A 20,954-nucleotide genomic window follows, 5' to 3' on the forward strand; every position below is an offset into this window, starting at 1 on the left:
CTTGGGGCTATACCCTTGGTGGTGAACGGATGGCTGGCTGGCTGCCTGCATGGATGAATGAGTGACCCAGGGAGGACTGGGTGGGAACGCTGAGCTGTGACTTTCTCACCACTGTGTTCCCAGCACCCTGGACATACTACATTCCCATCACACATGGTGAATGAATGAATGAGTGAATGAATGAACTTCTGCCTAGCCATCCCTCTTGTCTCAGGCTGCATCTGTCTCTCCCACACCTGACCTGTGCACAGCACCAGCCACAGCCTAGCTGAGTTGCTCACGTCCCCGGAATGGCCCAGTCCCTTCTAGGCTGCTGTCACTCTTGGAACTCTACCCCACCCTGGCTCCTTTGCTGCCACTTCAGCCCTTCCTGATTCTCCTGGGTGATAGGACTGAGCTCCAGGCCCACACACCCAGCCTAGCTCAGGGGTCACTTCAGGGCATGTGCTGTGTGCACACCTGTCTCCCTGTCTGCACTCTAAGCTTTGGAGAGGTGGCGCTATGGGAGAAGTGCCTGACTGGGTTCCATGCCACCAGGGTTTGTGCAAGTGTGCAGTCACTGACACAGTATTTTCCAATGATTCAATGCACATTTGAGTCAGTGAGTGGCGTGGTGAGGGGGGAAGATAGGACAAGTTCAAGCGGGGAGAGAAGAGCAGAGCAGCCCACAGCCTACTGCAGGCCTATCGCATGGCCCAGACCCTGTGCTGATCCTTTTGGAAACTTTGCCACTTATTTCTTCTGCTCCAAGACAGCATGCAGGCAGCCCCCACTCTTGGAGCAGGGGCCTGTCTTGTAAAAGGCATGCCCTGCCTGCTGACCTGGTAAGTAAGCCCCTGGTCCCCCAAGCCCTCTCATGGTGGCCCAGTCTTCATCCATTACCACAGAAGCCGCATCCTGGACACCAAGGATGCTCGGGGCCTCCTATCCCTGTCTCCCCTGCATCTGCCGACCATCCTTTATCAAAACTGTGAACCATCAGGCATGCTCTGGGCACTTAATTTTCATGAAATATTGGCTTCTGTTATTGTCAGGCAAGCAGAGGGGTTGATGACAAATTCTTCTCCCCTTGCTGACACCAAAGCCGGTCTCAGCATGATGCATGGTTTCCACGAGGCCAACCATCATCGGGGGCCGATGAAATTGATGAGGACGGCACAAATCCAGGGAAGATAAACATGCCGGAAAGGCGAGGACAGGGCCGGCAGGCAGGCACTGAGCACCTGGGAGCCCCATGGCCACACGCCGGTAGAGCCCTATGCCCGCCCTCCAACCCTGGCCGGCCATACAGGGCCTCCTGCCTGCCTAGCCTGGCTCTGCGCACGTGTCAGTGCAAGGAAAGCTGTTTATCATGAGGAGGTTGTCCCCCCGTCGCTCAGTGTCCTGATTCACTGACTCCCTGACTCATTTGTAAGGTGGATGGCTGACTTCCAGGTCTTCTCAAAGAGTGGAGAGGGTGATGGGAGGCCCTCTGGTCCACTCTCCCCATGGTCTCGCCCCAACAGCCCCCAGACGATCCCATTGCTAAAGATCTGGAAAGGAAATGCTCCCACACCTTCCTTTGACTTGCTCCCAATGTAGCCCCTGGAGCTATTGTACGACATGTTGTTGCTTTCCTGTTGGGAACAAGTGGATTCGTTGAAAGGTCCTTTGAGAAACAATCAGGAACCCTTCTTGGAAGAGGTCTTTGCAGCTCTTATGGAAAGTCAGGTGGGGTTTGAGTCTCCACTGACAGCAGGGCGTCCTGAGGCTAATTTCTTCCATTCCCAGAAAGGGACTCAGCATTAGGACTGAAATTGTGACCTGGGCAGCTATGGTACCACTCATTGAGTCCCCGGAGCCAGTGGGGGTTAGGCCTTTTGACTATGGGGCGAGGTCCTTCATCCCCCTGAGGCTGACTATACATGTTTTCCCCAGAGACTATTCTGAAAGACAACATTTTCCTGCTGGTTTTGGAGAGAGTTTGAAGTGCGAAGCAATCTTGGTAACATCTGCCTCTTAGTTTGGCTTTGCTCCCAGCCTTCCTAGCAGACCAGTGGAATACTGGGGAGTCCTTGACAGCCCTTGTAGGCCCTCCGTGGACCTTCCGTCCCTACCTGGAGTATGAGCCTCTCCCTGTGCCCCGACCCCAGGCAGGTACCTCCTACCTGTCCTCATGTCCTCTGCTCAGAGGGTGCCCCTGGTTAGCATCAGTGAGGGTAGGGATGGTCTTGTGGGTTAATTCTCAGTCTGTTGCCAGTTGGAGAGAAAAAGACTTTGTCCTTTTTGACGGGAATTTCAGGGACCTGTGATCAGGTGAAGGAATGTCTCAGGGGTCTTTCCTTCGCCTCATTAAAATGGCCACATGGGCCCTAATGTGGTCAGGAGACTCAAGTCCAGACCTAGGCTGCCTCGAGCTCACTGTGTATTCATGGGGAGGGCCTCGGATCCTCCCTATCGTACAAGAATGCAGATGCCCATGCGTTAGGGCTGTGGCAGGGAAAACTGGTTCCCCACAGCACTTCGATGAAGACAAGTGTGCACTGGAGAGGAAGGAGGAGGGGCCCCAGGACAGGCCATCTGACAAGGAGAGCTGTGGGTGGGGCTGAGTTGAGGAAAGGAGCTAAAAAGGCTGATGAGTGTGTGTGTATGTGTGTGTGTGTCTGCATGCATGTGTTGTGTGTGTGCACACACACCTGTAACACACACACTTGCATCCACACCTGTAACAGCCCAGGGTCCTTGGCACGGAATGCATGGGACTAACAGCGACCTCTTTTCAGGGCCAGGTGTCTGGACACGGCTCATGTGGGTGTGCCCTTCCCCTCTCCCAGGAGCAGCTGGCTGACCTCAAGGAAGATCTGGACAGGGATGACTGTAAGCAGGAGGCTGAGGTGGTCATCTATGAGACCAACTGCCACTGGGAAGACTGCACCAAGGAGTACGACACCCAGGAGCAGCTGGTGCATGTAAGCTTTTGAACCCCAGCAGCCCACCAACCGGGGCACGGCCCAGGTCATGCAGGATGCTGAGCCTTCCAGGGCCTCTACTAGACAGAAGGGGCTGGAGGAAGAGACCCCCAGAGATGCCTGGGCCACATCCCCTGCAAGTGGGAGGCATAATTACTTATGTGTGCCCTGCCTGTTTTTAAGATGGCTTCCAATACATATGTAATACAAACAATTAAAAGAAAAAATAAGTAAATGAGACTGTCAGGGAAAAGAGAACAATAAAGTGAAACCAGGAATAGAGTTAGTATTAAAAACCAAGTGCTTTGAGCTATATTCTATATACACATTTTTTTTCTGAGATTCCTAATAGCCAGTGCAAAGAGGGAAATACGATTAGTTAAACCAGCCAGTATCTACACAATAATAAGTGAAAGAAGCTTCTCCCATGAAGGAAGGAGTTGATCCTTTCCTTCTGGGGACTATTCACAGATACCCAGTGGATATGGGTGCAGGTGGGTGTCTACACCCAGATCAGAGAGGAGGTTGCTTAACAGTGCCTGAGTACTGACAGCTCAGGTGATTAGAGATGATCATGGGAGCTGGCGAGACCTTCAGGATATGCCTCTTGGTCCTCATTCCAAACTCTCATACCGCAGCGTCCCTTATATGGCAGTTAGGGGTGATGTGTGCAATGTGCAGAGCAGAGGCTTGGCACGGGAGACACCTGGCTCCAAACCTGTCCCCACCACAACCAGCTGAGTGGTTCTGAGCAAGTGACTCCACCTCTGTGAGCTTCATTTGTTTCTATAAAGGGGGTTGATGCTACCCCACAGGAGGGTCAATCATGTTTGTCAGCACTTAGTGGCTCGCAGACATTCCGCACCTAGCAGCTCCCTCCTTCCTCCTCCTGCCTGTTCCCCACACCAGCCCTGAGTGGTTCTCTCTTCTCCATCCAGAGAAGAACTTAAATTCAAGAAAGCCACCTCCCAACTCCCCAGCACATACTCCTTGGTGAGTGAGTGTCTATAAAGATGAACCCACTAAATTAGTAGCTCGATTGCTGGGAAGAGCAGACACACACGCACGTGCACACACATGCACACACACACATGCACGCGTCTCCTATTCATATTCAGAAGCTGTCCAGAGGCGCTTGCTTCTCCCCAGCTCTGTGAACTTAGCATTTAGGACACGCCGACTCCCTCTGCTTCCTCCACTTATGCAACTTGCTCACAGATACTGTAGGTTTCTTTTGTGTTGGAGTTTGTCCTCCCAAACACAGTTCTCACCCAGAAGGCCAGAATTTCCCAGCAAACGAATGCAGCTGACATAGAACTGGTGAAGCAGGGTCTTATCTAACCCCTTCTGGATCTCAAACTTAATTTTTCAACTTGTACCACCTCTTTGGGGTAAACAAGCCCTAGATGGAGCAGGGACCGTGGAGCTGTGAGTTGCAGAACAAATCAGTTAGATGAAAGGAGGAGAGAGGGACAGTCTCTCGGGCCAGGGGAAGGCCAAAGCCAGAGCATGCAGATGAGGATGTCAAAGACGTGCTGTGTGGTAAGTGGGTCAGCCCCAAACAGCAGGCACGGAATTCCTCAGATGAATGCGGAGGGTCCCCAAACTGGGAGGAGGGCTTTAGCCAGGGGCTTCTGCCTGTGCCCTGGACTGTCCTGGAGCTATAGGTGGCCACTTCCACCAGGCCCTGGAAAAAGCAGACCCCTTCACTCAGCTCTGTCTGTCTGTCTGTCTCTCTCTCTGTTTCTCTCTGCTCCCTGGAAAGATGGATGGAGCAGGCGCAAAGGCGAGCTGGAGCCCCTGGTCGATTATTAACAATTTGTTGCTAAGTAAACCAATAAGAAAAAAATGAAAGCCATTGTCAGGAAGCATTTTTATCATTTGAAAGGCTTTAAAAATGGAAAGTGAGGCTAATATGATAAGATTTCCCTGGAAGTTCAAAGCGCTGGAGATTTCACATGCTCCAGCAGGGGCATCTGTATGCGTGACAGTTGGGCGAGTCGCACAGGGCATGAGGGCCTGGCAGTTTTCTGTCTTCTGGGGCAAGGTGCTGCCAGTGCCTGATGCTTGGCTCTTGGGACAGCCTCTTTTGGTGGCAAAGTTCCACAGCAGAATGTCCAGCACAACAATATTACAGGCCACAAATGCCAGCTATCCATGTAATTTACATTTCCCAGGAGTGCATTTAAAAGTAAAAAGAAACAGGTGAAGTTAATTTTAATACTTTTTATTCAACCCAATATATCTGAAATATCATTTAGCAGGTAGTCAATAGAAAAGAAAGTTATTGAGATATTGTATATTCTTTTTTTTCCATTCTAAGTCTTTGAAACTGGTGTGTAGTTTGCACTTCTAGCCCATCCCAGCTCAGGCCAGCCACATTTCAAGTGTGCAAGAGCCCCACATGGGGCAAGTGGTCACTGCATTGGGCAGTGTGGGTCTAGAGGTTGTGGGAGGGGGGCTGGGAGGAAGTGAAGACGGGGGAGGAAACTGAGAACAGAGGAGGAAGGGGAGGCCTCTAAGACCTGAGTGTCCTGGCCTCGCCACCAGGCTGGGAAGTAAACCCAGTCTTAGCCGAGATACGCGGCAGGGTTAGTCGTGCTGCGCTGGCTGTCCCACCTCACTTGCCTGAACTGTTTTCTCCCAGGATAAGCTTCACACAGTGCCCAGAGCCCACCATTAAGGTCAGTTCTGGCTCCACCACGCCGACTGCCAGGGCCCTGTGCAGGCCACTGAACTCTCTGTGCCTTTGTGGAAAGGGGACAAAGCCATTATCTCATGGGTCAATGCCAAAAATAGAGATAAGCATGTGTTATTTTTCTATTGAAACAAAATATGTTATTTACAAACCTCTGAAACAATAGGGGCAAGCTTACGAGAGGCTTCTCATGCACCCACTACGGGCACGTTTGCCTCGCTGCGGTTAGTGCCTACTGTTTGCAGCCTGGGAGCGTCATCACACCAGAGCCCAGGCTGCGGTGCACAGAATGGCTTTGCCCAATATAGACGGTCACTTTGATTACTGATTGGAAAATGCAGGGCAGATAAGCGGCACGCAGTAGGCCTTCATTTAAGGGCAGCTAGTGATGATTCATGAGGAGGCGTGGCCTGGCTTGTAGGGGTGGTCTTGTTGGGTCAGTGGTCTGCGTATAGTAGGTGGGATGGGCAGTGAGGAGCACGGTCTGAACATAGTAGGTGTGGTCAGCAGGGTGGATGGTCTGCACACAGGTCGGGGAGGGCTGGGGGGGTGCCGGTGCAGGTGGTCAGCTGACAGCAGGGGGTGGTCTGTCGGCCTCTGGCCCTGCTTACCCTCTTCTGGGCATGTCCCTCCGGCAGCACATCAACAACGAGCACATCCACGGGGAGAAGAAGGAGTTCGTGTGCCGCTGGCAAGCCTGCACGCGGGAGCAGAAGCCCTTCAAGGCGCAGTACATGCTGGTGGTGCACATGCGGCGGCACACGGGCGAGAAGCCCCACAAGTGCACGGTGAGTGGCCTTCTCCCCACCCCCGCCGCAGCATCAAGACTGGCCTGTCAGCCAGGCCGGGGGGATCGTGTTTGGAGGTGGCTGGCCACAGGCACACCTGGGTGGGGCAGACCACAGCAGGGGCTCTGGGACAGGAGCCTGTTCCCACCCTGCCTGTTTGGGTCCTGGAGGCCCCTCGCCTCGTGCCGTCCCAGACCTTGATGGACTTGCTCTCTGGGTGTGAGCATCTCGGTAAGCATGGCAAAAATGTGTGGGTGTGTCTGTGATTGTGAGTCCAAAGGCATATCTGCAGTTTGCTTGGCTGGGTGACGCTGGGCAGAGGGACAGCTCCATAGTGCTCTGCAGAGAAAAAAACATCATTGGTGATTCAGAGCTTGAGCAATGATGGGTTAAAATGGTTGAGGGTTTTTTTGTTTGTTTGTTTTTTGAGACAGAGTCTCACTTTGCTACCCAGGCAGCTCATTGCAGCCTCCACCTCCTGGGCTCAGGCAATCCTCCCACCTCAGCCTCCTGAGTAGCTGGGACTACAGGTACATGCCACCAACCCAGCTAATTTTTGTATTCTTTTGTAGAGATGGGGTTTTGCCATGTTGCTCTTGAACTCCTGGGCTCAAGCAGTCTGCCTGCATCAGCCTCCCAAAGTGCTGGGATTCGAGTCTTGAGCCACAGCTCCCAGCTGAGTTATTTTTTTTTTAAGTGAGCTCAATGATAAGACCTTTTCTATGGTCTCCTTTAGAAGGTCAACAGGATTTATGACTATAGTTGGAGAGACTATTTTTTTAACACACAGAAACTGCTGCCCCACAAATGCACACGTGGTTTCAGCTGTAGCTGAAACATCTGGGAACTCCTTTTTGTGAATTCTTGTTTCATAGATTCTGAGACATACATTTTGTTTTCACCTTAATATCTCTGAAGTCAGACTGTCTTAAAATCAGTGGTGTCCAGGATCCAATGAAATATGCTACCTTTGCTGGCAAGTCAGTTTTTTTATTGAGAAATAGCTGACATACCATAAAGTTCACCCTTTTCAGAAAATGTGCAATTTAGTTGTTTTTAGTACATTCACAAATTTGTACAACCATCACTACTAGTTAATTTCAGAACATTTTCATCACCCCAGAAAGATACCCTGTACTCATTAGCAGCCACTCCTAATTCTGTCCTTCCCACAGCCCTGGACAATTACTAATCTGCTTTCTGTCTGTATGGATTTGCCTGTTCTGGAAATTTCATAAAAACTGAAATCATACAATATGTGCCTTTATGTCTTGCTTCTTTCAGTTAACACGTTTTCAAGGTTCACCTGCATTGTAGCATGCACGAGTACTTTATTTCTTTTTGTGGCTGCATAATATTCCATTGTATGGATAGACCATGTTTTGTTTATGCATTCATCAGTTGATGGATATTTGCATTGTATTCACTTTGAGGCTATTATGAATAATGCTGCTATGAACATGTGTGTTCACGTTTTTATATGGACAGAACGTTTTCACTTCTCTTGGGTATGTGTAACTAGGAGTGGCATTGGTGAGTCGTATGGCAGTTGAGAAACTGCTAGTCTGTTTTCCAAAAACGCTGCTCCATTTTACCTTTCTACCCACAATGAATGAGGGTTCTGATTTCTCCAAATCCTCACCAACACTGGTTATTTTTTATTCTAGCCATATCCTAGTGGGTATAAAGTAGTATTTTATTGTGTTTTTGATTAGCACTTCCCTAATTAGTGATTAATAATGTTAAACATCTTTTCAGGTGCTTATTGGCCATTTGCGTATCTTCTCTGGAGAACTGTCTACCCAAATATTGCCCATTTTGAAATCTGGTTGTCTTTTTGTTGTTAAATTGTGGGAATTTTTCATATATCTGGTTACTAGACCCTTGTCAGATATATGATTTGCAAATAATTCTCCCATTCTCTGGATTTTCTTTTCATTTCCTTGATTCTTTCTTTTAGAGCACAAAGTTCTTAATTTTGAGGCTGTACAATTTTTTAATTGCTTGTGCTTTTAGCATCATAGCTAAGGAACCATTGCCTAATCCAAGGTCACAAAAATTTACCTCTATGTTTTCTTCTAAGAGTTTTATAGTTTATATAGACTTTTATTTATAGAAATATTGAATACTGGCACTCTGAAAAATTTAAAAATTAAAAAAAGAATATATGTGTGTATAGAGAGTTTTATAATATAGCTCTTCCATTGAGGTCTTTGATCCATTTGGAGTTAATTTTTTTTTGTTTTTTGTTTTTTTTTTTTTGAGACGGAGTCTCCCTCTGTCACCCAGGCTAGAGTGCAATAGTGCCATCTTGGCTCACTGCAACATCCGCATCCCAGGTTCAAGCGACTCTCCTGCCTCAGCCTCTGGAGTAGCTGGGATTACAGGCACGCGCCACCACGCCTGGCTAATTTTTTGTATTTTTAGTAGAGATGGGGTTTCACCATGATGGCCAGGCTGGTCTTGAACTCCTAACCTCAGGTGATCCCCCTGCCTCAGCCTCCCAAAGTGCTAGGATTACAGGCGTGAGCCACCACGCCCAGGCTGGAGTTAATCTTTGTACATGGTATGAGGTAGGGATCCAAACTTACTCTTTTGCATGTGATTATGCAGTTGTCTGAGTCCATTTGCTGAAAAATTGTTCTTTCCATTTGAATGGTCTTAGTATCCTTGTCAAAAATCAATTGACCTTAAGTGTCTGGGTTTCTTTCTGAACTGCCAGTTATATTGCCTGGATCTCTATGTCTCTCTTTATGTCAGTACCACATGCAGTCTTTATTACTGTCAATTTGTAGGAAGTAAATTGGGGCATATGAGTTCTCCAAATTTGTCCTCCTTTTGCAAGATTGTTCTGGCTCTTCAGGGTTCATTGCAACAAGTTATTTTCTTAACATCCTCAGTAGTGGCAAACCATAGCCCTTTGATGATATGAGCTGTGAGTTGTGGAAACAGATAAAAGGCGTTTGGAGCCAAGCATGCTCAATCAGACTGGTCAGGAATAAAGGGGCGGATGGGAGGAATGAGACAGCTCCTGCCGGGTGTACGTGTCCTCCTGAGGGCGGTTTTCCTACATCCATTCAATGCAACCACAGTATCTTTGGAATAGCTGCAGAGCTTCCTGCAATGATCTCTTCTTCTCTCTCCCCTTCCTCCCTTCTTCCCTCTCTCCCCACCTCCTTTCCTTCCTTCCTCTCTCCCTTGCTCCCTCCTTTCCTCCTTCCGTCCTTTCCAAAAATGTTTCTTGAGTGCCTAGATGCTAAATATTAGGAAGACAGCAATGAACAAGACAGAAGATTCCTGCTCTATGGAGCTGGTATTCTAGTAAGAAGGCTGGGTAACAAAATGATTAAGATCATTATAAATCGAGCCAAGGGGTATAAAGGAGAGAGGATAGAGTGTTGTGATTGAGAATATCAGAAAAATGCTCTCAGAGGAGATGACCTAAAAGATTGAGAGGGAGGGACCTGGGCCAGGAACCGGATTGGGTGGGGGCTGCAGAAGTTTCCAGCCAGAGGGGTCGGTAGTATGCAGAGGCCCCAAGCCAGAAAGAACTTAGTGGAGTCAAAGAACTGAAAGGAGACCAGCATGTCCAAAGTGAAGATGAGAGTGGCCGACTCACTCAAGGACTTGAAGGACTGAATTTTATTCTCAGCATGTTTTAGAGCACAGGGCAATTCTAACCCAGAGTGGTACTGGGAAACAGTTCAAAGTCATAGTTTAGAGTTTAATGATACGGGAATATGCTGCTGATTTAAAAAAATAGAGTATGTAACTGAATACTTGATATGTTCCCAATTTTGGTTTTAAAGACATGTGGAGATGAATTGCAGACTCACCAGAATGAAACTTACCTGCGTGTCAGCAGTAGCAGCCCCTGGGCGACCGGTGGTTTTCATTTTTCTCTTTGTACCTTTCAGCCCTTTCCATGTTTTCAGGAAAGGAAAGTAATATCCTTAAAATGCATGCTTCTGAGTGCGCTGATGGGGTGGAGCAGAGCAGAGAAGGGGGTGGGGAGGAAGCAGCAGCCGGCCTCAAGGTTGGGCCCCCTGGGGTGCCTTGACTGACTGAACCGCTTCCTTCTAGTTCGAGGGCTGCTCGAAGGCCTACTCCCGCCTGGAGAACCTGAAGACACACCTGCGGTCCCACACCGGGGAGAAGCCATATGTGTGTGAGCACGAGGGCTGCAACAAAGCCTTCTCCAACGCCTCGGACCGCGCCAAGCACCAGAATCGCACCCACTCCAACGAGGTACCTCTGCGGGGCATGCACTGGGCATGCACACGGGGGCCCCACTGACGCCCCATGGCTTCCAGGCATCTGTAGTCCAGTAGATAGCCAGGTGCCCCATGTCCCGCCCCCGCCACTGACCAGCTATACATCCTCAGATACAGACCAGGACTCTGAGACCTAGACAGACCGGTCTCTTTCTCTATGCCACATCCTTTCCTCTAAAAGATGCCCCGTGAGGTCCCATGGCATACTGACCCTCTCTGTGCCTCAATTTCCTTATCTCCATAATAAATATAATAGTGCCCTCCCCAAAGGCCATCATGAGGTCCTCGAGAGCTGAAGTTGAAGCAGGGAAGTGGCCCTTCTGATCTCGGAGTGTTTAACATGCATCTGCTCCCTATTACTTGGGGCTGCTGGGTGGGGTTCTGCCTCCCCATCCTCTAGATGAGGAAACGAAGACTCAGAGATGAAGTGACTTTCCCCAGTGCCAGAGCAGTGATGATCCCTCTGCAGCTGTGAAAACATCCTGGGTCACTGCTCCCCACCCCCAAATTCCCTTTCCACCACAAGCAGGTGTTCCACTGGGGAGCAGCTGCCCCACTGCCTGAGGGAAGCAGAGCAGTGCTGTCTGAGCTTGGCGTTTGTTGGCAGCCCCCTGGCCTGTTGGCTTGGGCAGCCAGCAGTGACATGCTCCAGCTGTTAGCGCTGCCTGGGCCTGCCGTGGCTGTCAGCCCCAGTAGATGGGGCACAGAGCAGCCTCTGTCTCCCTGGGTAGGCAGAGCTCCTATCTGGGCTGAGAGAACCAGGGAGAAAGCAGGGCAAGAGCCGGTGGCGTCCTGGCCCAGCCACACAATTACTGTCGCTCAGGCTTACTCGGAAATGTATGTTTTTAAAAGCTTAGACATATCCTGGACCCCAAAGGGACTTTGCTCCAATGCTTGTAAGAAGTTAGAGGAATTTTCAAAGGCATCTGAACCCCTCAGAGTCTCTATGGACAAGAGCCAGCCTTAGAGGGGAGTGTGTGTGCACATGTGTGTATGTGTGTTTGTAAGTGTATGTTTTTCTGTAGACGTGGTGTGGTGTGTGTGTGTGTGTGTGTGTGTGTGTGCATGTTTATGAGTCCAGGACTGAGGTTCGGAAATCCTGGGTTTTTTCACCCCATTACTGGATGACTTGGAACCTGTTCCTTTGCCTCCCTGATCCTGCGTTTCTTCATCAGAGAAATCAGGGGTGCTAGTGCTGTCAGAGGTCGTACACTTGCTACTAGTACTAAAAACCCCACTGCCCTGTTCACTGAGAGGCAGCGTTGTGATTACACGAGGCACATGTGTCCCCAGCTTCTTGTGGCAGGACCCCCCGTGGCCATGTGCTTAACTGCATGAACAGGTGCAGACAAGCCAGGCTATGGCCAGGCTCCTGCATGGTGCCATCCACAGAGCACTGGCTGCAAATTCGACACAGCACCTACTGACGTTGCCAGCTAGGCTCTGCTGAGGGGCGTGGGTAGCTTCAGGAGAACAGGGAGAGCGCCCCTTCAGAGTTGATCCTCGTACCCCTATCCATGACATAGGCCTGCTTCTCTCCCCAGAAACCCTACATCTGCAAGATCCCAGGCTGCACCAAGAGATACACAGACCCCAGCTCTCTCCGGAAGCATGTGAAAACGGTCCACGGCCCAGATGCCCACGTCACCAAGAAGCAGCGCAATGACGTGCACCTCCGCACACCGCTGCTCAAAGAGAATGGGGACAGTGAGGCCGGCACTGAGCCTGGTGGCCCAGAGAGCACCGAGGCCAGCAGCACCAGCCAGGCCGTGGAGGACTGCCTGCACGTCAGAGCCATCAAGACCGAGAGCTCCGGGGTAAGCGGAGCTGGGCAGCCCAGCCACGCAAGGCGACTCCATAGCCGTGCCCAGGGCCACCCCTTGCCACGGTTGCGGCCTCTGCCCTAAGGCCCCCCTCTAGGGGCACAGCGATATCCCTCCTCTCTCCAACTTGGCTTTCCCCCTTCACCACCTTGGGCCTCACATGGAACCTATCTTGTCCAGGTCCCATTCTGCTCTGACCAGGCTCCTGCTGGGTGTGTGGCAGCACCCTGGGTGACAGGGATGCCGCCCTGTACGGTGGGCCTGCACAGGGCGGGGGTGGCCCCTGCAAGTCTGCCTTTCCAGCCAGCACCCAAGTGCCACTGCCAGCCCCCACTCCTCTGTCCTGTCTCTGCATCCCCACCCCTCTGGCGTCCACTCCTTTTGTTCTAACCACCTGTTCTTTGTCTCCATCTCTCTTTCCTGACTGTACCTCCCCTAAGGATAGACGGTACTGAGGTGAGCCAAGGAGCTGGGCATGTGTGGGTGGGCTGGGGGAGTGAGGGTGGCTGGGGAGCCGGTCCATGCTGCTGCCTGGCAGAGACTCACCTGTCAGTCTAGGCCTCCTAGGCCCAGGCAGGTGGACCCGGACGGGCACACGGCAGGGCACTGCAGGTGGGGCCATTGGCCTTGGCAGCCGGAGTGGAACTGGCAGGTGTGGGGAGCAGGGGCGCCAGGCTGTATCAGGGACAGGGTGACAGGAAGGCATGCGTCTAGGCTACAGAAGGTCCTGAGGGTCAAGCAGAAAAATGTGGGTGGCGCCATGGACAACACCTAGAAGGTCCCTGCTCCCATTAAGCCTGTGTCCTCATGGGAAGGAAGATCATGGCTTCCCAAGAAAGCTGGAATTTGGGGCCATTTGGCCTAACAATGAGCCCAGAGGTGGTGCATCTGGTGCAAGCCTCATCTAGGCCCAGATCCGAGTTCTGTGGATGTCGTCTGAGTGGATGTCGTCCGAGTTCTGTGGCATTCTGCACTGTGTACATGTGCCATGAGCTCCCTGCCCCACTCTACCTAACCCAGAGGGAAGACTGTTTTGGGGTGGCCCTTTACACAAGGGCTGCACCCCACAGGTCCTCCTCCTGGTCCTCCTTTCCCTTTCCCACAACCTGCCCCTGGCCTTTTGAGATCATCCTGTCTGGTTGAAGCCACCAAGTCAGCAGGCTTCATTCCTCACCTCATCAGGGTACATGGCTGTTGGTGGGAGTGTTTAAGTGCCTTCTTTTGTGCCATACTGGGTGCCTTCTGCATGCTGCGTGCTGTCCACCCACCCACTAACTCTGCACCGGAATCAGTTCAGGTCCATCTCATAGTTGGGGAAGCCAGGGTTAAGAGAAGTGAAGTGACTTGACCGTTTTAAGCAAACAGACTCATGACGCTTTACATGCTCCTCCGCAAGGCAGCTTCCTTCCCTCACCCTCAGCCCCTCAGGGTGCGCGAGGGTGTGGTGCCTGTGCAGGCCTAGAGGCAGGACCAGGTGGAATCTGATACCCTCTGAGTCTGAGCCTTCTTGCCTCGTCCCCTGCAGCTGTGTCAGTCCAGCCCCGGGGCCCAGTCGTCCTGCAGCAGCGAGCCCTCTCCTCTGGGCAGTGCCCCCAACAATGACAGTGGCGTGGAGATGCCGGGGACGGGGCCCGGGAGCCTGGGAGACCTGACGGCGCTGGATGACACACCCCCAGGGGCCGACACCTCAGCCCTGGCTGCCGCCTCCGCTGGTGGCCTCCAGCTGCGCAAACACATGACCACCATGCACCGGTTCGAGCAGCTCAAGAAGGAGAAGCTCAAGTCACTCAAGGATTCCTGCTCATGGGCCGGGCCGACTCCACACACGCGGAACACCAAGCTGCCTCCCCTCCCGGGAAGTGGTGAGTAAAGGCCTGGGGTTTGCAGATGGGGCAGGAGAGAGTCTGGGGCAGCACCAACTAGGCTGGCACCCACCAAGCACCAGTGCTATCTCACCGGATTCCTACAGGATCTTACCAGCCCAGTACAGAAAAGGAAACTGAGGCTCAGAGAGGTGAAATGCCTTACCCAAATCAATGGCAGGGGTGAGATTAGCCAAAGGCCATGCTCTTTCAACTGCACCATTCTGAGTCCTTATAACCCCCCAAAACAAGCAGACCCTGTGCACATCATCCTCTTCCTCACCCATTCATTCCTTCACTGATGAGGCACTTGCTGTGGGCACCATGGCAAAGGCCCTAGGCAGGAGAGCCATTTAATTCCAGTCCCAAAGGAGCGTATGGTTAGAAGGCTGTGCCACCAGATTGACACTCTACTGCAGAACGAGCCAGGTACCACCAAAGCCAGAGCTTAGGGTGGAGCTGTGCAGAGGAAGGAGAAAGCACATTGAGCTGGGGATGAGCAGGGAGGACTTCATGGCGGAGGCAGCGCTGTGCTCGGTCTCAAGAGGTGTTGGCCAGGCTCTGAGATGGAAGGCGTCTTTAACGAGCATGTCTTGGGTACTGACTCTGTGCCTAGGATTGTGCCGGGCTGCCCACTGTGGTCAACACTGATGTACCACCTGCTCTCACTTGAAGGGAGGATTCGTTGTCCCAACTTGTGGGGACTACTGGTAAATGGCCTTGAACTCTCAGCCCCCTACAGGGATCTCCTGGGTTGCAGACAGATGCCCCACCCAAGGTCACCCCTTCCCAGCAGCCCCACATGCAGTGACTGGTCACTGCAGGAGTGTAAAGGCCCAGCCATCAAGATGAGGCTCAGAGAGGTGCCCAACTCAGGGCAGCACTGAAGAGCCATTGGGGGTCCTGGGCTCCCTGTGAGATCATCCTGGGCTCACGTCTCCTCTGCCCACTCTTGCAGCCTGTCTTTCCTTCCATGGGTATGGACCTCAGGGTACTCCCTGTAATAGCCTGCTCCTTAAACTCCATCTCAGGGACACCTAGGTGGCAACACCTCCACAGACCGTGAGGGTACTGTGCCAGGAGACCAACCTGGGCCTTCCTGAGCTGCTCATCCCCTCCTCTGCGTAACTCAGTCCTATGGAGAGGCACATTTATCTACAGCTACAGAAACTGAGGGCCAGAGAAAGGAGAATTCAAGGCCAGACAGATAATGGTAAAGTTAAGATAGGGACTTAGGCCTCCTGGCTTCCCCTCGCCCACCCTTAGCAATAAGTGCCACCATTTGTTTACATATTGCTTTTTCCTCCCCCTTTTTAATTGAAAAACCATCTGCTCACTGGGCATGGTGGCCCACGTATGCCCTAGCTACTCCAGAGTCTGAGGAGGGAGGATCCCTTGAGCCCAGGAGTTCAAGGCCAGCCTGGGAAATCCTGTCTCTAAAAAGAGAAAGAGAGAAAGAAAGCATGCATCTCCTGAGTGCACTGTGTTCCAAGCCCTCTTCTCGGGCTCCAGGCCCAGTGCGATGACTGAGCATGGTCAAAGCAAGCAGCCACCCACCCTTGTCCCGGTGATGACCCCTCTGCTTTCCCGCAGGCTCCATCCTGGAAAACTTCAGTGGCAGTGGGGGCGGCGGGCCCGCGGGGCTGCTGCCCAACCCGCGGCTGTCGGAGCTGTCCGCGAGCGAGGTGACCATGCTGAGCCAGCTGCAGGAGCGCCGCGACAGCTCCACCAGCACGGTCAGCTCGGCCTACACCGTGAGCCGCCGCTCCTCCGGCATCTCCCCCTACTTCTCCAGCCGCCGCTCCAGCGAGGCCTCGCCCCTGGGCGCCGGCCGCCCGCACAACGCGAGCTCCGCTGACTCCTACGACCCCATCTCCACGGACGCGTCGCGGCGCTCGAGCGAGGCCAGCCAGTGCAGCGGCGGCTCCGGGCTGCTCAACCTCACGCCGGCGCAGCAGTACAGCCTGCGGGCCAAGTACGCGGCAGCCACTGGCGGCCCCCCGCCCACTCCGCTGCCGGGCCTGGAGCGCATGAGCCTGCGGACCAGGCTGGCGCTGCTGGACGCGCCCGAGCGCACGCTGCCCGCCGGCTGCCCACGCCCACTGGGGCCGCGGCGTGGCAGCGACGGGCCGACCTATGGCCACGGCCACGCGGGGGCTGCGCCCGCCTTCCCTCACGAGGCTCCAGGCGGCGGAGCCAGGCGGGCCAGCGACCCTGTGCGGCGGCCCGATGCCCTGTCCCTGCCGCGGGTGCAGCGCTTCCACAGCACCCACAACGTGAACCCCGGCCCGCTGCCGCCCTGTGCGGACAGGCGAGGCCTCCGCCTGCAGAGCCACCCGAGCACCGACGGCGGCCTGGCCCGCGGCGCCTACTCGCCCCGGCCGCCCAGCATCAGCGAGAACGTGGCGATGGAGGCCGTGGCGGCAGGAGCGGACGGCGCGGGGCCCGATGCCGACCTGGGGCTGCCGGAGGACGACCTGGTGCTGCCAGACGACGTGGTGCAGTACATCAAGGCGCACGCCAGTGGCGCTCTGGACGAGGGCGCCGGGCAGGTGTATCCCACGGAAAGCACTGGCTTCTCTGACAACCCCAAACTACCCAGCCCGGGGCTGCACGGCCAGCGCAGGATGGTGGCTGCGGACTCCAACGTGGGCCCCTCCGCCCCTATGCTGGGAGGATGCCAGTTAGGCTTTGGGGCGCCCTCCAGCCTGAACAAAAATAACATGCCTGTGCAGTGGAACGAGGTGAGCTCCGGCACCGTAGACGCCCTGGCCAGCCAGGTGAAGCCTCCACCCTTTCCTCAGGGCAACCTGGCGGTGGTGCAGCAGAAGCCTGCCTTTGGCCAGTACCCGGGCTACAGTCCGCAAGGCCTACAGGCAAGCCCTGGGGGCCTGGACAGCACGCAGCCACACCTTCAGCCCCGCAGCGGAGCCCCCTCCCAGGGCATCCCCAGGGTAAACTACATGCAGCAGCTGCGACAGCCAGTGGCAGGCAGCCAGTGTCCTGGCATGACTACCACTATGAGCCCCCATGCCTGCTATGGCCAAGTCCACCCCCAGCTGAGCCCCAGCACCATCAGTGGGGCCCTCAACCAGTTCCCCCAATCCTGCAGCAGCATGCCAGCCAAGCCAGGGCATCTGGGGCACCCCCAGCAGACAGAAGTTGCACCTGACCCCACCATGATGGGCAATCGCCACAGGGAACTTGGGGTCCCCAATTCAGCCCTGGCTGGAGTGCCACCACCTCACCCAATCCAGAGCTACCCACAGCAGAGCCATCACCTGGCAGCCTCCATGAGCCAGGAGGGCTACCACCAGGTCCCCAGCCTTCTGCCTGCCCGCCAGCCTGGCTTCATGGAGCCCCAAACAGGCCCGATGGGGGTGGCTACAGCAGGCTTTGGCCTAGTGCAGCCCCGGCCTCCCCTCGAGCCCAGCCCCGCTGGCCGCCACCGTGGGGTACGTGCTGTGCAGCAGCAGCTGGCCTACGCCAGGGCCACAGGCCATGCCATGGCTGCCATGCCATCCAGTCAGGAAACAGCAGAGGCTGTGCCCAAGGGAGCAATGGGCAACATGGGGTCAGTGCCTCCCCAGCCGCCTCCGCAGGACGCAGGTGGGGCCCCGGACCACAGCATGCTCTACTACTACGGCCAGATCCACATGTACGAACAAGATGGAGGCCTGGAGAACCTCGGGAGCTGCCAGGTCATGCGGTCCCAGCCACCACAGCCACAGGCCTGTCAGGACAGCATCCAGCCCCAGCCCTTGCCCTCACCAGGGGTCAACCAGGTGTCCAGCACTGTGGACTCCCAGCTCCTGGAGGCCCCCCAGATTGACTTCGATGCCATCATGGATGATGGCGATCACTCGAGTTTGTTCTCGGGTGCTTTGAGCCCCAGCCTCCTCCACAGCCTCTCCCAGAACTCCTCCCGCCTCACCACCCCCCGAAACTCCTTGACCCTGCCCTCCATCCCCGCAGGCATCAGCAACATGGCTGTCGGGGACATGAGCTCCATGCTCACCAGCCTCGCCGAGGAGAGCAAGTTCCTCAACATGATGACCTAGAGCCCCGAGCGCCTGGTGCTGAGTGCACCCGGAGGGGTCATCGCTGCCCAGAGCCTGGGGGTTCCAGCTGTTTTGTCTTTTTCCAAAAAAGTGTTAAATAGGCTTGAGGGGTTGTTGCGCAATGGCCGCTTCAGATGACAGATGTTGTAAGAGAAGGTTTATGGGCATCCTCTCTGGTCTTTTGGATTATTCCTCAGAACAATGAAAAAAGTCTCCATAGGACAGGAAGGAATGCAAAACTCATTTACACAGTGCTTTCCAGCCTTTGGTGCTTACAGGACCGCGCTGTTCCGGCTTCTTCACGGCTGACATTCGGCTAACGAGGGATTACTTTGGCCAAAACCTTTCAAAGGATATGCAGAAAGATGGTAGGGAGCATTTGGGTTTGAATCTGAATGCTATAGTGGATACTCTGCTCCGGAAAGATGAGCTTTTTATTCTACTACTTGGAAGGAAAAGGAATTCCTGGTCCACCTGAATTCCTCTATGAAGCCTAACTCTTGAGGTCTCTAACATACCTTGTCATAGAGGAAAAGCACAGATTATACCTGGATGATTCAGGAGCACATTCTGATTCCAGGTTTGGTAGAGCTGGCTCTTCTACTCCGTAAAGCCGAGTCTGGGACTGGCAGCCCATCCAAGTGTATATGAATGAATAAAGCATCCAAGTATATATGAATGAATAAAGTATGTAAGTATCACTAGAAAAAGGAAAGAAAAAATGTACTCCTTGGGGCAAGCCCAGAAGCTGCCCTGGCCTCTCCAGACCGTGTTTACAGTGTTTGCATGTAGAATGTAGCCCTTCCTGAAAAGACTTGTTTCTAAATACCTCGGGGCTGCTGGAGCCGCTGTGGGTTAGGGATGGACTGAGGCCTCGAGGAGTGAGGGTGCACCCGGGGCCCAGCCTCAGGCCGCCCTAGGGATCTCTCAGTAGGAAGAGGAAGTTGCGTGTTTACCCAATCCTGTTTCTCCAATGCAACGTCCACCCACTTTACCACCAAAAACTCCAGGGCCTGACGGCAGCCCAGTCCCCCAGCACTCACCAGCAGCCCAGTGTTCTCCACCACGCCACAGTGTGCATGCCTGGTATCCTCCGGATTCCCTTCCTTTTGCCCACTGAGTCACTGGGCAGAGAATGATGACACGTGTAGGTGGTGTGGTTGGGGGTGGAAAGGGAAAGGGGTTGATCCTCAGGACTCTGAGGGAGCATCGTTGAATTTTCCTGTTCAGTGTGATCAAGACCCACCTGGAAATGGAATTTGGAACTGGCTTCAGGAGACATCATTCCTGAACACACTGTAGGGTGAATTGGTGCATCTTCCCCACCATACACACACACACACACACACACACACACACACACACACACCCCAAACCTTTTCATGGGGAATGTGTGGCAACCTTGCCAAACAGCACCACTCAGATTGTGACTCTGACTGTGACCTTGGCCTTAATGAGGAACTTCTTAGGAGAGTTTGAGGACAAGGCCAACATCATCATCTGGGCCCACTGCGTCCCAGCACATCAAACTCTGTCCAGAGACAAGGCCAACTGCAAATGAAAGCCAGGGAACATTGCTAAGGGTCTGTGGCTCTGCGGTGGTGTTCATCGCCTTCCTGAGATAGGATTTCCCTTGCCAGTCCCAACCTGTATATATTCTGTACAGAAGACATCCCTGAATATACTGTAGGTGAGTCGTCCAGCCAAATTTATATCTCCAAAACATTTTTAGCTTTTTCTACATGCTATGAATTGAGATGACATGCTCAACTTGTAAATAAGTCTTTTTGTACATTAAAAAAGTAATTTTTTCATAATTTATCTTGTCTATCTGCTTCTCCCTTGACAGTAGTTAATGAGAACCTGGGCAGTAAATTTGGTGCACTTGAGCAGAAATTAGGCTCTATTTTTTCTTAACAGTGTCAAAATTGACTATCCCGCCTTTGCCAAGAAATGTTTAATGCTGAGGCATTTACTGGCTGTTTGTTTGTTGTCTCCTTGGGGCTGGGCAGGGTTTGACATTTCACAGTGAATATCTGACTGCTCTTCTGGTGAGCCACTCTGAACATCTATATGCATTGCAGACCGGGGTATAGACCCAAACACTCCTAGGGTCAGAACCCTCCCTTTGGTGGGCCCTCTGATGGAGCATATTTCATCAGGGTGGGGCGGGGTGAGATGGGCAAACCCCCAAGGCTCTGGTGCAGGTAGAAGGAGTCAGGGCAGGCAGGTGGCACCTCCAGGATGCCCAGCAGTTGGCCTTGGCAAAGGGGCCCATGGGGAGCAACCACGAGCAGGGGCTCTGAGCTCTAGGGGGCCGCCCAGCAGGTGGACAGGGAAAGCCTGGGTCCAGTGGGCAGGCAGTCAGCTGTTGGCCCCTACAGTAAACCTCAGGGAGCCCTTGAATGAGTCATGAGGCCCCATCTGGGGGTAGGGCCAGAGACGGAGCAGGGAGCAGAGCCCCAGGACTGAACTAGAGGGGTAAGAGGGCACTTTCTAA

The 20,954-nt window shown here is 53.5% G+C and overlaps 1 protein-coding gene across 5 annotated transcripts in view; it reads left to right on the forward strand.

The window, feature by feature from the left end:
* GLI2 (GLI family zinc finger 2) overlaps positions 1 to 20,271 on the forward strand; it is a 257,123-nt gene extending 236,852 nt beyond the window's left edge. For 4 of the 5 annotated variants that reach the window (XM_008972505.4, XM_008972507.5, XM_063595124.1 and 1 more), the window contains 6 exons: positions 2,763 to 2,948; positions 6,285 to 6,434; positions 10,518 to 10,682; positions 12,253 to 12,525; positions 14,057 to 14,393; positions 15,987 to 20,271. In XM_008972505.4, the coding sequence (XP_008970753.3) occupies positions 2,763 to 2,948; positions 6,285 to 6,434; positions 10,518 to 10,682; positions 12,253 to 12,525; positions 14,057 to 14,393; positions 15,987 to 18,454 (3,579 nt within the window). In that variant the 3' untranslated portion in view covers positions 18,455 to 20,271. The remainder of the gene's footprint in view (positions 1 to 2,762; positions 2,949 to 6,284; positions 6,435 to 10,517; positions 10,683 to 12,252; positions 12,526 to 14,056; positions 14,394 to 15,986) is intronic. The other variant, XM_008972506.5, reaches the window with a different exon arrangement.
* The last annotated feature ends 683 nt before the right edge of the window (positions 20,272 to 20,954 follow it).

Source organism: Pan paniscus, chromosome 13 (assembly GCF_029289425.2).
Source record: "Pan paniscus chromosome 13, NHGRI_mPanPan1-v2.0_pri, whole genome shotgun sequence".
NCBI lineage: Eukaryota > Metazoa > Chordata > Mammalia > Primates > Hominidae > Pan > Pan paniscus.